The sequence below is a fragment of the Nicotiana tabacum genome, chromosome 17, assembly GCF_000715075.1.
Source record: "Nicotiana tabacum cultivar K326 chromosome 17, ASM71507v2, whole genome shotgun sequence".
NCBI lineage: Eukaryota > Viridiplantae > Streptophyta > Magnoliopsida > Solanales > Solanaceae > Nicotiana > Nicotiana tabacum.
The window spans coordinates 28,334,743-28,351,483 of NC_134096.1; the positions used below are offsets into that span (position 1 = coordinate 28,334,743).

The 16,741-nt window shown below is 34.9% G+C and overlaps 1 protein-coding gene across 2 annotated transcripts; it reads right to left on the reverse strand.

The window, feature by feature from the left end:
* Positions 1-627: 627 nt before the first annotated feature.
* LOC107829243 (transcription factor TCP2) lies at positions 628-14,880 on the reverse strand. Of its 2 annotated transcripts, none has more exons than XM_075234154.1 (3): positions 14,767-14,880; positions 12,119-13,941; positions 628-851 (listed from the first exon to the last, which is right to left on the reverse strand). In XM_075234154.1, the coding sequence occupies exon 2, from the start codon at positions 13,465-13,467 to the stop codon at positions 12,142-12,144; it is 1,326 nt and encodes a 441-aa protein (XP_075090255.1). In that variant the 5' UTR covers positions 13,468-13,941; positions 14,767-14,880; the 3' UTR covers positions 628-851; positions 12,119-12,141. The 2 variants fall into 2 exon arrangements, with proteins under 2 accessions (XP_075090255.1, XP_075090254.1); XM_075234153.1 differs by having other exon boundaries at positions 14,119-14,811.
* Between the last annotated feature and the right edge of the window lie 1,861 nt (positions 14,881-16,741).

Below are 16,741 nucleotides of genomic sequence, written 5' to 3' on the forward strand. Positions count from 1 at the left end.
AATCTGAATTTCTGGAGTTGTATCATTCTCACTTATGATGATAAAAGACCAACAAGAAAAAAGAGAATAATTTTCTTTGGAAAAGGGTCGTTGTCAGTAGACAATGTCTAGATAGGCCACTAGTTGGAAAGTGGGAATTCAACCAACATAGTGTTTTGTGATGCAAGTGTAAACTAATATGACTGCAATTCTGCAACACATCTCATGGTATTTCTCGGAAACAAGAGTTTCAATAGAAACCCTAATTGATCGAAGAATCTGATATTAAGAGAACCTTAACCTAATGTAAACACTATAGCTGAGTAGCTGATACAGGAGGCAAGCTAAATGAAAATGAACCAAAATAAAACAGAGTTTCAATTAACTAAATGCACAGTAGAATATAATTCTATATAAATCGAACTGTTGTGCTTCAGAAGGACTATTTTTCTAACGAAGATGATGCCCTGGTCAGCTGGTGCAAACCTCAACTATTCCACTGAATACTTGGTCTGCTTTCTTATCACATGAAGATCTACTACGACAAAAAAGAGAGGTTGCTAAACAGCAATGAGACCTAGCATTTTTTGGTTGAACGGGATGGTCTTTCCAAACAATGGTGTGCACAATCTCAATGCAGAATCACAATTGAATGAGGAAAACGAAGCACTTCAATCAACAACACATTATGTCTCAAAAGAACACACAGGACAAGGTTGGCATAAACAAATATGCCTAAACATGAGAATACCAATAATAATACTCAAAAGCAATAATGCAGAATGAGGATTTAAGAAGCACAATAATCTTATGGCACTGAAGCAGAAAAAAGCATGATTCACTTAGTTGCAGCTGCTTCCATCTTCAATTGCCTGCATCAAACATGGTAACACTCTGTTCAGCCTGTTGATTGGTAAATTCAAAAGGCAAGTGCTAACTACTTTCAAAAAACCAAGGTGAAAACCAAAGCAAATCATATTGGATAAAGATTATCGTTAACCAAATTACTCTTTTATCTGCCTTTGCTAATTCAGGGTCTCCCAAAACTATACCCTAACATCGTAGTCACATCGTTATGCAACATCTGATAAGGCAACTCGGGAAAGCAAAGTATCCTTTCTTGAATTTAACATTGAGCATACAGTGGCGATGGCAACAATACACAAATGTTTGAGAAGTAAAGAGTTTGAGAGGCCGTTGATAGCAACAATTTTTAACAAACTAATAACAATCCCTCAGTTTCAAGTTATATGATGCTCTTTCTATTTTGGAAGGTTCTACAATATTTGACACAATTCAGTTATACAAGATCGCTAATAGATGAAACTATTCACATTAATTCTAAATTTTGACGAGATGTTTTAACTACCGGACTAACTTTCAAACACTAATTTAATATTTTTTACTAATATAATATAACAGTCAAATATTATCTTCCAATATCAAGTGAACTACCACGCCATAAACTGAAATAGAGAAAGTAAAGCAGTACACAACGTAAGCTAGAAGGAAACTTAATTACGTTACTGTTGAACGTTCTCTTGGATATCCATTGACAACTAAATGTTATGCAAGGCTGCAACATTTTCTTTCCCCACCAGCAAAAAGATCATAAAAGCAACAGGTTGAATAACTCACCAGAGCAGCCGAAATCAAATTAATTCTTATTATGAACTTAAATTATCCAATAACTTTACTTTCTACACTACTCTCTTAAAATCTCTTCAATAGCTTTCTCTAATAAATGTTACCTGATGAGCAGTTCTACTCATTGATAATATTGAATTTCAAACAACGAGCCATCATTTTATGCTATTTTGTTTGAAAAAGCAAATTAGTGATCATGGACCTGCTTCTTTTCATCTTTGGCGTATAGTCTTGATTAAGTTTCTTTACTTCCAGCTACTATCCAACTGTTTACACTGATCAATAAAACAGCATTGATCATACCTGTTGACTAATAACTATTTTTGGATACAACAAGAGGAAAATTAGGATGATTAACCAACAGTACTATAAAAGATGAGGTACCATCGTGCATGCTCTCTGCAAACGATATTGTGTTAATCAATGAAATTAGAGTGGGTGTCAATCAAAAGTCCCAACCAAATGGCGAAACACTTAACAGAGTAAGGGATTTAGGATAAGTAGAAGTAAGACACAATACATGCACTACAATTCAGATATGCAGGCTCAATGTTCCAGGAGGCAGGATTGAAGTAGGATGGTTGAAACAGAGGAGTACCAGAGGAATGTCATATGAAAAAAAGTTACCTACCAAAGTGAGGCAAATTTTATAGAACGGCCAGACTAGCAATGTTGTATTGGAGTGAATTCTAGGACTCTTAACCCCAAAATATCCACAAGATGAGTGTCGTAAAGATGTGAATATTAAGATGGATGTGCAACCACGCAAGATTAGATAAGATCAGAAATGATCACATCCGTTAGAAGGTGCAACTATAGCAAATGTAGAGGATAAAATTAAAAAAGATATCACTTGAAATGGTTTAGCCACGTGTTACACAAGCCTCAAAATGCATTGGTTCTTACATGTGAAAATAATGACTGAAGGCGAAATATAGGAAAAATTTGCCCAATATCACAAGGAAATAAGTTAACTCAAAAGATTCAGAACATCTCGAAATCCACTAAAATTTTGCAAAAGATAAAAAATAATAAAAAGTGAAAATCTATATATGTGATACTAACTAGAAGTTTAACATTTACTAAAAGACTCTAGATATCTCCAAAAATATAACTACAACAGTACATTAGAGAATCCATAGTGTTATGTAATCCTTAAGTACGAGGTATTAAAATATTATGAACTCAAACATAGCATTTATGATGAGGATTGATATAATCGACCACAACGTGCTTGTTCCATTCGTTCACTTGGTTTCTCCTAAAGTACAGGTGTCGCGACGTAATAAGGGAATTGCGATCACAATATCAGTGAATTCAGTGGACAGGTTAAAAAAATCACCTTGTGGGCAACAAATTTACCTACGTAAAACCTCGTACAGTTCTAAACACAATTTGGACTAATGTGCTAATCACACGAGTAAGGTAACGCCAATGTGTATACAAACCCACACGAGAATGGTGCAGCCATTAGGATAGATAATGTGTATAGTATAAGTTGGATGTATTTTGAAGTGATGAAGTAGTCCAAAGAGGCCAAGGATCAAAATCGAAAACAATGGTAACCCCCAGTACCTTTCACGTTAGTGTAATTATATAGTTTTGGTCTATTTATCTGGCAGTTGCTCGGTCATCATAGAATTGGATGCATTTGAGAGGCTTCATGGCTTGAATGCTAATAGTGCCACATTGACTAGCATCTTCTTAGCACAGCAGCCCAGTGTCGACTTCCTACATTCAAAAACATGGCAACGTAGCTCACAGGTCATGCCCCGGCACGTCCAGCCTAGTACAACCCAAGGGTCCTAAGCAAGGGCAGTGGCGAAGTTGAGGGACAGAATACTTCTAGCAACACGAGCGCAAGACCTGGGGAAATTCAGGGGATCGCACCGTGAGCTCAACGCAAGGGAGCTCAAGTGGTCAAGCTCAAGGGCAAAATCCGGTTACAGCAAAGTTATGCCACTGTGGGCCTTATCGCGAGAAAGCCAAGTCTGGGAAATTAAGAAGGCTTGTGAATGAGCCAAAACAAGAAGGTTGTCATACGGCAGTGCTATAAATAGCATTGAGGTCGAGGAAATAGAATATTTTGGTCATTTATTGGACTTGAGAGCTCAAGGGAGAAGACACGGACATAAATTAAATTCATCGCAACGAGGGTCATTTATTGTGATTGTTGATAGATTTTAACAATTTAATCCAAGTATTAACATCCAAAATATTTGGATTCCACGGAAATCTCAAGAATCACCAAGAACAACCAAATTCTTGAAAGTTCAAGTTTTTCCAACAAGATAATCTCACATCTTGATTTCAGTATATTTATGGGTAGAAATTGTGGTTAAACATTTTTTTATTGTTAGAAATTATGGTTATATATGGTATAAAGGTAACTTTAAAGTTGGGACTTGTGAAGAAGAAGCAACAACAACAACAACATACCCAGTATTATCCTACACCGTGGGGTTTAGGGAGGGTAGTGTGTACGCAGACCTTACCATTACCTTGTGAGCATAGAGAGACTGTTTTCAATAGACACTCGGCTCAGGAAAGTATAAGCACCATATTAATGAAAATATAGACAAGGGACAGTACCAAAAAGCCATATAAAAGCAAAATAAAAACAAGACAGTAAGGTGATCAACAATGAAAGCAACAACAATTAGTCATAAAAATCTACTACCAATAGAAAGCGAAAATGCGTGTCAATACTACTGTTATGAACACTCTAGACTACCTACTCTACTACCTTAATCCTCGACCTTCATACCTTCCTATCAAGGGTCATGTCCTCGGTCAGCTGAAGTTACGCCATGTCTTGCCTAATCACTTCTCTCCACCTCTTCTTTGGCCTACCTCTACCTCTCCGTAGGCCCTCCAATGTCAACCTCTCACACCTCCTTACCGGTGCGTCTGTGCTCCTCCCCACATGATCAAATCACCTAAGTTGCGCTTTCCGCATCTTGTCCTCAACAGGGGCCACACCCACCTTGTCGCGAATAACCTCATTTCTGATCCTATCTAAGTTGCGCTTTCCGCATCTTGTCCTTAACAGGGGCCACACCCACCTTGTCGCGAATAACCTCATTTCTGATCCTATCTAATCTGGTGTACCCGCACATCCATCTCAACATCTTCATCTATGCTACCTTCATCTTCTAAACATGAGCGATCTTGACTGAGATTGAAGCATCTTGTGAAGAAGAAGATGAGTAGTAAAACTGGAGATTAAAGAATGAGTTGGGTAATGACTTGACAAACACCATATTAAATTAATGGACATGTTTAATGGTATAAATGAAGGGAATTGAATTTGGATGGCGTGTAGCTAATGTATGAACCGTAGATGGCTCATATTGATCTTCATTGGACAGGAATTGATGGAAATTAAATATAATTCATGCAGATATTGGACATATTGGACGTCATCGGGACAATTTGGAGGCAAAATCGAGGCAAGTTGAGATGTACTTTCCTTTAAGTCGTTTTCCTTGAAAATTATCTTTCCAAGTTTATGAAAGTATGATCAGAATGTAAGTTCATAAGAGCAAGCGAGCCATACTCTCCATGTTTGATGCAAATTAATATTTTTGCTATCTCATGACGGTGTATAATACATGTATTATTAGGTCTTGGTTACCATTTGTCAAAGAGCACTCTATGTTATGTTTATGAATGGAGACAGGCCCTAGAGTTAAAAGGTTTCAAGGTGAGCAAGATAAATACAGAATACTTAGAGTGTAAGTTCAGTGACGTGACTCATGAAGCGGACGTGGACGTGAGTCTTAATATACAAGTCATTTCTAAGAGAGGAAGTTTCATACGTACCTGGGATCTGTAATCCAAATTAATGAAGAGATTAACGACGATATCACACATCGTATTGGTTCAGGGTAGATAAAGTGAAAGCTCGCATCTGGTATTTTGTTTGATAAGAATGTACCACCAAAACTTAAAGGTAAGTTCTACAGAGTGGTGATAAGATCAACTATATTATGGACGGAATGTTGGTCAGTCAAAAACTCCCATGTTCAGAAGATGCGAGTAGCAGAAATGAGGATCCTGAGATGGATGTGTGATTATACCAGGAGAGATAAGCTTAAGAATGAAGATATTCAGGACAAGATCAGAGTGGCCTGCATAGTGGGAAAATGTGGGAAGCGAGATTGTGATGGAACGGGCATGTGAAAGGAGACGCACAGATACCCCAGTAAGGAGATGTGAGAGATTGGCCATGGTGGACCTAAGGAGAGATAGAGGTAGGTCAAAGAAGTATTGGGGAGAGATGATTAACAGAACATAGCGCAACTTCAACTTACTGATGTCATAATTCTTGATAGGAGGGTGTAAAGGTTGAAAATTAGGGTAAAAGATAGTCTAGCGTATCCCTGTCCCATACTAGTAGTATTTCTTTATTTCCAATGCGCAGATTTCTACTATTACATGTTTCTTTTGCTTCAGTCATCATATTATCTTATCTTATTGTTGTTATTTCTGGTCGTTACTGCTTATTTTTCTTCTATTCTTGAGTTGAGGATCTATCAAAAATAGTTTTTCTATCTTCACAAGGTAGGGGTAAAGTTTACATACATATTATCTTTCCCAGATCTCACTTGTGGGATTACACTGAATGTATTATTCTGTGATAAAAAATCATGTTTTCAGAAATTTATGTTAAAACCACCAGCGATAAGGTTGGATCGAAAATGATATTTAAGGGTCACAAGTGCCAAAGTTACAAAAGAATGATTCATAGGCCATATGAGCCAAAGTTCAATGTATAAAGGACAGAAAGGATTTATATGTTTAAAATAAAAAAAATTGGGAGAACCTTGGTAATTGGGAGGGTAATCGATTTCAAAAGGGATTACCGTTTATCTAGAACCAGAAATGTTGTGCACCGAGCAGCCTAGAACCAGACATGTCATTGAGGGATCATAATTTGTGCATTTATGAATTGCGACTATGTTACACTATTGCTAGCCAACTTCAGTTAGTCTAATCATGCCCACCAAGATGAGACTACCTAGTTAATTTGGGATTGGTGATTGGATACAATGATGCACAGTTGCACACATAATGAATCATTTTTATGTTGCTGATTAAATAAACTCCCCGATTATCGTTAAGTTATCTTATGTTAGATTATAGCCCATGTCTATGGCACGTATTATTTGCTTTAGCTTAATGGACCTCATGATTTTATCCCTCAGACTATATTATTATAGAGTCCAAAAACGTGCATATCATATGAAATTGTGCTTTGTCATATATAGCACTTTACCTTTCTTTCCCTTTACGCTGTCAGATTTGTCTAAGATGTCATATTCATCCCTTATTCGAAAGCTTACTAGCTGAGAAACCTGTCAGTCCTTTTCTTTGATCCTCCCACGTCATAGGCCACATACATTCCTTTTAGAGACTCAGCGTCCTTGCTAACCATACAGCGAGAGTCTGGCTCTTATACTCTACTTGTCGTAACCTAAGCCCATGGAACGTATTTAACGCCTTTGGGCCAATAGACCTTACGAATTTATTTCTCGGGCTACGATCTAATCGAAACCAAAAGTATGTGAATCTATATTGTCATATATAGCACTTCACTTTTCTTTCTCTTTCCGATGTGCGAGGTATCATATATACCTCTTCTGTAGAAGCTTGCTAGCCTAAAAACCTGTTAGTTATTCTCTTTATGACTTTACCGCCATCATCAGCCGTCCTCCATCATGAGTGTCACAATTATGATAAAGGCCTATTGACAAAGTTTCAAATTAAAAAATGATTTATATTTTCATGCACTTTGTAATAAAATGTTCGCGATAATTTTATATCTATACATGCTCATGTTTCATCCTTATTGAGAATAATGATTGTACTCATGCTCCTATGGGGTGCCATGTTATGTTTTTCTTGCAATATAGGTGTACTCACTATATGCGATGTGCGCTAAAAAGTATGGCAGCAAGTCCACCAATGTTGCTAGAATCTGCCAACAAATTTTATTCCAGCTCAAAATTGCGATGGGAAAAAGGTTCAGCAAAATGGATTGGGGTTGGAGCTGGCACACGGTATGCGATATTTCAGAATCCTACAAGCCATGTCTCAGATGTAGGATAGTCAAATGGCTCAGACCAGAGGAGAATACCTGGAAACTAAATACGGATGGAAGTTTTATGGCAGTACAAGGGAGAGCAGGAGCAGGCAACATTGTTAGGATGATAAATGGTCATTTGGTAATGGCATTTGCAACTCCAATACAATTCTCAACTAACAACTTCTCAGAAGCACAGGCTGCTCTTCAGGGAACATTGTGGTGTTGCCAACAAGGTTTTGCGGAGTTGATCCTAGAACTTAATTCAATGCTAGTAGTTAACATGATTCTTGGCACAACTAATATTCCCTGGAGACTACAAAGGGATATTGGTAAAATTCAGGAGAAAGTCACACAACATGGAATCAAAGTACAACATTACAACATTGTTATAGGGAAAAAAATCATGTGGCAGATTCCTTGGCCAAATATGCAACAACTTTGGATGATGAATGCATGTACTTCCATGAAGCTGACCTCCCTAGTGAAGCTAGAGGAGCAATAAGGATGGATAAAATGAAAATCCCCTCTTTCGGAATTAAAACTACTAAACACTAAGGGTGGTACTTTGATCCACATTAGGATGATGCTCTCACACATGGAGGTATGATGGTGTTATCGTCTTAAGCTATACAACCTCCATGTTGCGTAGTGCCTTGGGTACAAAGTTATTGTTACGTCATACAAGTGCCCCAGTGCACACCATCTTTAAGTTTTGACATCAACATAATATCAAGATTTCTACTTAATGTTCAAGACAATTTTTGCTACTTCTATACTAAGTCTTGCGGAGGTTTTGGTTTATGCCCCCCTCCTTGTATTTTTAATATACATGTTAGGGGACTCACTGGAGGCTACTGCTTCCTTATTTTGGTTAGGCCTCACTATCAGGGGCGGCTCTAAGGTAAGGCAAATGAAGTCTTTGTCTTAAGCCTCCAAATATTAAAGGCCCCAAAATTATAAAATACTATTAGGATATTAGTATTATATATAATATATAATTTATATAATTATTATTAACAAAAAAATTTAATTTTTACATTTTTTAAATTTGATTGAGGTTGTATGATTAAGTGAGTAAATAATCACAAAACTTCTCTCTTATTAAATTAAATGGTATATTTACCTTCTCATCAATTCTAATTTTTTTTCTTTATGTACACTTTTTTTTCCTTCGTGTTTTTGACTATTTCACTCTTAAATTTCAACTCGGATTCTCTGAATTAACTATTTCTTTTTGTTATATTTAATTGATCTATACATCAGAAAGCAGGTTCTTTTATGTCTCATCTTTTTAAATTAATAAATTCTCGAGGGCAGCGACACAAGATTCGAATCGATAGATAATGAGCACACCTCTCTGCCCTTTTTCACTTAAATATTATGTTATTTCCCATGGAAGAGTTCGAAATCGTGATGTGAACCTAACCTCATCACGTGTTGCGTTCTTCCATAGCATATTGAGTCATCATGACCTCTTAGGGGTGCTATGTCACAAAGAATTTTAGAGGAATAGTTTCTCAATTTAGTGCATGTTTTGGAAGGACAATGTGTAATTGGATCTAAGTTTAATTGGATATAATTACACAAGTTTGGATTATTTATCCGGCCTATTTGATCAATATGAAATTGAGTGTAATTGATGGGTTGCAATTATACTTTCCAATTACAATGTGACTGTTCAAATTCACTTTTATTATTCTTTTTACAATACTTTCTTCCATTTCAAATATATGAGGAACACGCTTAAAAATAATTTTGCGCTTTGCTACTTTTTTATTCGTTAGTACAATGATTTATTACAGAAAAACACTTTCTAAACTCATACATATCCTTCTATTATTTGAAAATGAAACAATTCGTGAATTTTATATTATATTCAAATGAGTTGAAAGCTACTGATTACTCTTTACAATATTAATTGCTAATATATAATAATTATATATTTTTTAAAAATATCTATCTTAAATACCTAGTTATAAATAATGTAATATTTTTTATATGCACGTTAAAGTGTTTTTACTTGTTCTTCTCAAAAATATTTATTAATTTTTATTTAACCTATAGTTTTAAATTAAATTAGTTTGCATCGTAATTACATCAGTGCAACCAAAAATTATGCAGTGTACTACACAAAATTACAAATAAATAAGTCTTTATATTTACTGTATTGTGTAATTATTAGGTTATTGATTACGTAATTATACAATTAGTAATTACATGATAATTTCCAAACACACCTGTAATGCTAACTAATGATAACATTGAAATCACAAGGTCATGTGTGAAATTTGAGAAAACATTGAATGGTAATAATTAAGACAACAAAGAGAAAAATACTTGTCTCTCACCTACTCCATATTTCTCTTTTGTCATCTAATCACATGTCTTTATAATTATTATATTACATAATTACTAGCTATGTTGTTCGGACTCTTCGAATATATCAATAGATGTATTTTTGAAGGATTTGATATGGGTGCGGTAGTATTTTAAAAAGTCCGTGCAACATATGTTACTAGGCTATGTAATTACTAGGATAATAATTATACCATGTAGTAATCATATTGTGTTTTTTAAACACACTATTTTACATTTCTTTTTGTGACCTAATAAACTGGGTAGAAAGATGGAGGCGCATCTTGGTTACTTATTAGGGGTGAAAACGGGCGGGTCCGATCGGATATGTACGGATAAAAAATGGTAATATAAAAAATGGAATAAATATTGACACACTCATATTTAATACAGATAGAAAATGAGTTAACCGGCGGATAATATGGATATCCATATTCTCCATGGCTTTTTTGAAATATGATCACTTTTGGGAGGATTCCTAGTCTCCTAGATTTGAGGTATCCCCAATTTGAATTCGTACAAATGTAAAAGTTAAACATATTGGTTATTTATTGCCTATCCATGGTTATCAAATTTTTAAGTGGATAATATGGATCGTATTCATATTTGACCTATTTTTAAAAAGCTCATTATCTAACTCATTTTTATTGAATAATATGGATAGATAATATTTTTTATCCATTTTACCACCACTAGTACCTATCTTTCGAGCAGAGTGTAAATAATGTTTAATTATTACAACTCTTTTCCTCTATCTTTATTGTCTCTTCAATGAAATATTGGTTAGTTAAGGAATAAAGGTCAATACAACAACAACCACCCGGTGAAACCTAGGGATAAAGGTAAATGCCCTTTTATTACCACGTTAGTTAAGCTGCTGATTGTTAATAGCTCCATCTACTAACCATGAAAGTGTTTATAAGGCATTTTTGAAGTTTTTCATAAGTTGAGTTTGCAAACAAGAGTTTTTTAGCTAGCGTTCGGACATAGATTTGGTTGAAATTTGAAAAAAGAATTTTTGAAGTTGTGTTGAAAATTAATTTTGGAAGTTGAAGTTATGTTTAGAAATGCATTTTATTTGAGAAAAAGTTGAAATTTTGTGAGTAGAAGAAATATTTTCATATTTTCAACTTTTTTTCAAAAACTGACCATATTGCATGAACAAATAGTGTTTTCAAAATCCTTTGTGTAGCCAAAATCTATTCCAAAGGGAAGCTTAGTTTTGGGTTAAATCGTTAATCTGGGCTTTTTTCTCAGGAAAAAAAAAAATTCAAATCCAATATTTAAAAAACTCAAGATCTAGTTTCTAGATTTTTAAAACATAAAAAACAGAGTTTGAATATTTTAAAAATATATTTATTTTACAAAAACAGATCAAACAAACACTTAACAGACGACCCCGTCTTACTATCAAATCTTGAAAAAAGCAGCTGGTATCATATGTTTGTCTCCAAAAGCAGCTGCCATTTCTCATGGTTTAAACTTTAAACCCAATAGGGTATCAGCTAGGTTATATATATAGCCACGCCTCATTTAACAACTCCAACGCTCCAAACCCTAGCGGCGTTAAACTGCCAGGTGTTGCCTGAATTGTGACTGACATTTTGGGTGGGGCTCTATCTATAACTAAAGGAGACATAATAAATTAAGTAATAAAAAAGGTGTGTTAATTAATATCTGTCTTCCACCATTGTTAAAGTGAACCCTTCATTTCACTGATTAACACCTGGCTATGGCTATAGACATGCTAGGAAGAAGGGAACCAAACAATGAGACAGCCAAGCCGATCCCCTTCCTTATTCGCAGGAATCTATGCAGGCATCATAAAAGACAACATACTAGGTAGCAGTGTATAAAATATAGGAGAAAATTAATAGTCTTAGCTTTATCTGAAACCAAGAAATGAAAAAGCCATTTTCATTGTACTATAACACGTCAATCCAAAAAGCACCCAGAAATGAGAAAACTTTAGCAGGGAAAAAATTTCAAGAAAATGTGGAAAAATAAGCAGGAAGATAGAGCATAAGATTTAAAAGAGAAAATTACCATTTGTGAAGATGGGATGAAACTCAGTTTTTTCCTTTTCCTTTCTGATCTGAATGCCTACTGTCATTATAGAAGAGCTGTAAACGGCCGGCATCATATGCAGACAGAAAGTGGTGATGGTTGTCAACTGATGCAGCAGCTGTGTTGTTGGGAGCTGTAGCAGCATCTATTGTGCTGCCATTGAAGAAACTTTGTGATCCCTCATACCTCTGGAAATGAGGCAACAAAGAAGAAGAAGAATTGGACTGAAGGGTCCCCCTATTATAACCAGCAAGGCCGGAAGAAGACGATGATGATATGCTAAAGTTCAAATTATACTCATTAGCACTATTACTGGCATGGCCATTAGTTCCCAAATGGTCACTTAAAAATGGAAAATGCTGCAGCTCGGGAGGATGGTCTCCCGTAATACTAAACATTGGTGATGACACAGGGAGTGGCTGTTGTTGTATAGGATTTCCCAAATGAATTTGGGCTTGAAAACCAGAAGTAGAGTTGTCGTTTCCACGAAGACCTAAAAGTCCTGAGGGAAAGTACTCAAATGGAGATGAGGACCATTGCCTAGGAGATTTGTTAAACAAGTTTGTCTCACTACCTCTACCATTACAAGTATTAATATTGTTGTTGCTGTTCATACCTCCCGTCAATAGTTCGGTGAAAGAAGAATTCTGTGAAATGCGAGGCACATTTTGGTGATGGGCAGTTCGAGTCGACTCGTTTTCTTTCTCCTTCTCCTTCTCCTTCTCTGCAGCCCTTTCCCTTGCCCGTTCCCTCGCCTTGACACGGTTTTCTGAACGGGATAGAGACAAGCCAGAACCTTTGCTTGTCTCAGAAGTGCTACTACAAGCAGATTTCGACAAAGACACATGTTGGTGTTGGTAATTCGGATCACCGTCCATTTCAACCTCAGCTGAATCAAGACCTTGCTCAGTTCCAGCACTAGACCTTTTATCCTCACTGATCTGTTGTGTGTCTGGAAATGCATTGAGAGAAGGAAGCTCAGAGATTGAAGGAGCTGCTGCTTTTAACAACCATTCAACAGCTTTGCTTGGTTGATCATAACCAAGTCGATCTTGCAAATCGTAGAACTGTATAGCTGTGTTAACAGACAGCCTAACTCTCCGATCTCGGAGTCCTTTTGAAGTCCACACTTTGCTGTGCCTATCTTTCCCTCCTGATGCACGAGAAACTCGAACAATCCGATTTGAAGGCCACCCACAAAGCCTACCACCGCCAAGCCCATGACTCCCTTTCACCGCTCCATTTTCATCTTGTGACTCAAATCTACCATTTTCATTGCTGATTCTTGGAAACTTACACCCTTGTTTTTGAATCTCATCCACCTCCATACCACTTTCATACCTTTCTCAACCAAGCACTCTAAACCAACCCACCTTTCTTGAAAGAGAGAGAATAACACCAGTCAGCAAAGAGGGTATTTTTTCTCTCTCTCTATGTGGATTTGGGATTGTAATTAGGGTTTAGGAATGGAGGAGAAAAAGAAAGGTAGATAAGAAAAAAAGTGTAGGTAGTGTATGGGTTGATGTGGGGGTGTATGTAGATGTGGGTTTAGGATGTACTTTGCATTGATGATGATCACACAGAATACTTTGGCTTTTTCGGTGATATTTGCATACACAAAAATAAAGAGAAGGGGGAAAATATGTGGAAAAGTTAGGTTCGATGTATCACGTTTGGTACCAGAGAGGGAGGGGGGCTAGTTGAAAATGTCAGAAGAGAGGAGAGGGAAAAGAAAGCTCCTTTTGGCAGTGCTTTCAAAAGCAAAGCCTGTCTACTTGCTCAGAACTCTTAGCTCCTCAGCCCTGTAAGAAAATTTACAGTCAAACTCATAACCACAAAAATCAGAAGCCCCTACCCCCCACAAAAAAGTTTAAGATATGAAAATATCACCACCACCACGCGCACACAAAAAAGTTTAAGAAATGAAAATATAAATAAAGACAAGATATGAAGAAGCATCAGATGCTAGAGAGACGTACAACACTTCTTTTGCTATCTTTATACTACTGGACTTGAAGTCTTGATTCTATGAGTAAGCTTTGCCACCATCATAATGAAACCCCATAAGCTAGTACTAGCATGCTTTATAGTAAATGAAAAAGTCTATTTTTCCTCCTTTGATTTGAAAAAAAACTAGCCTTTTTCACTTGGCTTCAGATTTAAACTAGGGAACTGCAGGGTTGATGAGAAAAAGCTAAACAAGAGGAGTAATTGCTGCTGCTACTTGATCTAAAGAAGAAGAATAAGAACAAGCCTTTGAAGGGTGTAGAGCTTTTCGTGGCTAATTAAAGCTTTGCTGACCCAAGATATTGCAGAGTACCGTACATTATTGCTATGCTCAGAGGTAAAAGATTAACCACAAACAGAGAAAAAAATGGAAAATAATTTCATTAAAACAAATTAAACTATTTCCCGTAGATATTAAATTTAATCTTCTTACACAATACCATCAACAATTAAACAAAGAAATAAAATAGCGTTAGCATTTACTTGTGTTTATCTATATATCTTCAACAACTATATTATATACTACATCCGTTTTAATTTAGATGACATATTTCAAAGAATCGAAATGTGTAGTATAAATTAAAATAATTGAATATATAAATTTGTAGGTATTTATCTACCCTTTACTTGTCTCTCGAAGAGATGCAATAAAACGCCAAGATGTAAACTGTTTGGATCTGTGAGTTTTGTGCTCTTTCAAGGGCTCCAACTTGCCAGATCAGCTTCTGCTTTCACATACAATCACTTCCACAAGTCACCAAAATATCTTCCTTAAATCCCAGTCCTTTAATTATGAAAACATTTTTTTTCCTTTTTTTCATCATTATAGCCAAAAAGGATGCTTCTTTAATGTAGGTTTAGCTAGATAGAAAGGTAAGTTAATAAAAGATCTAATTTTGCAAGAAAAGAGTACTAGTAGCTTCTTAGACACATTCAAATAAATAAGACATCACAAAAGTATACCTGAAAACTACTACTCTCTCCGTTTTAATTTATGTGAACATGTTTGACTGAGCACGAAGTTTAAGAAAAAATGAAGACTTGTAGAATTTGTGGTCCTAAACAATTCAAAAATGGGCTCAGAGTATTTGTGTGGTTATAAAAGCTTCTCATTAAGGATAGAATTGTAAGTTTAAACAAAATTATTTCCAAATTTAGAAATGTGTCATTCTTTTTGGAACGGACCAAAAAGAAAATATGTTCACATAAACTAGAACGAAGGTAATACTAAAAAAAGCATCTTTTATAAACAAAAATTTGAACTTTTACCTTGAAAAATACTACTACCACCGTTTTAATTTATGTGAATTCATTTGACTAGTACAGACTTTAAGAAAAGAGAGAAAACTTTTGAACTTATGGTATAAAAAAAACACATTTATTTTGTATAACTATAAATCATTGATTAAAGATAAATTATTTCCAAATATAAAAAAGATAATTTTTACCAAGGAGAGAGCTCAAAATTAGGAAATAGGACAAAGGAAGACAGATCAAAAGGAGCAAGTAAAGAAGAAGATGATGAAGAAGCAAATAGGTAAGAAAGTAGGAAGCTAGTTCCAAAGTTCGAAGAATGTTACCCCAATTTCCTCAAATTTTGCTTCCTCATCTCACAACTTTCCGCAGTCCAAAGCCCAAGTCAGTACTGATTCTACTCAAACCCAAAAAATTTAGCAAAATAGTACTCCAGTAGTATTAAACTAGAAAAACAATAGAAAAAGAAACTCTTAGCTAAATAAAACTCATAACTACTCATATAACTATAACTTTTTTTCACCAAAGTCATATAATTTTGTTATATCACACAAAAATTATATAACTATAACTTTTTTTTATCAAAGTCACATAACTATGTTTTCTCAGACAAAAATCATAAAACTTTTACTAACTTACACAAAAATCATAATGATCGAAAAATATAATTTTTTAGTAGTATTTTCTTATTTTGTGATTTTCTATCTTTTATTTTTTTTTCAAGATTTTTATTCAAATTGATATCATTTTTATTTCAAGTGCTCTCTAATTATACCTTTTTTTTTTTTGTCAGAATCTCATGCATTCCGAACTAAATATTTTATGGGGGAAGAGTTCACTTTTAGTATTATTTTAACTTACGTATATGGGTATTGGGTCAGGCTGGGTTGGGTGATTCCTATTTTAAGAGAAAAATATAAAATTAACCGGCCGACCGAAACTAATTGCATTTGCTAACCAAAATATATATAGAATGTGTATGTCATATGTATATAATACACATATATATATAAAATATATTTTATCGGTTATTATTTTATATATAAAAAATATTTTATCGGCTATTATTTTTAGGAGCAACTAAAAATATACTCATATTTCTTCTATTTTAATTGGGTAATTATTTATTAGACTGAAAATAAATAAAATAAATAAATATAAAATAAGAAAATACTATCGAAAATTTTATTTTCCGACCACTATGATTTTTGTGTGAGTTAGTGAAAATTTATGATTTTTGTGAGAAAATAAAGTTATATGACTTTGGTGAAAAAAATCATAGTTATATGATTTTTGTATGAGAAAACAAATTTATATAAGAAAGAATTACAAGAAAATACA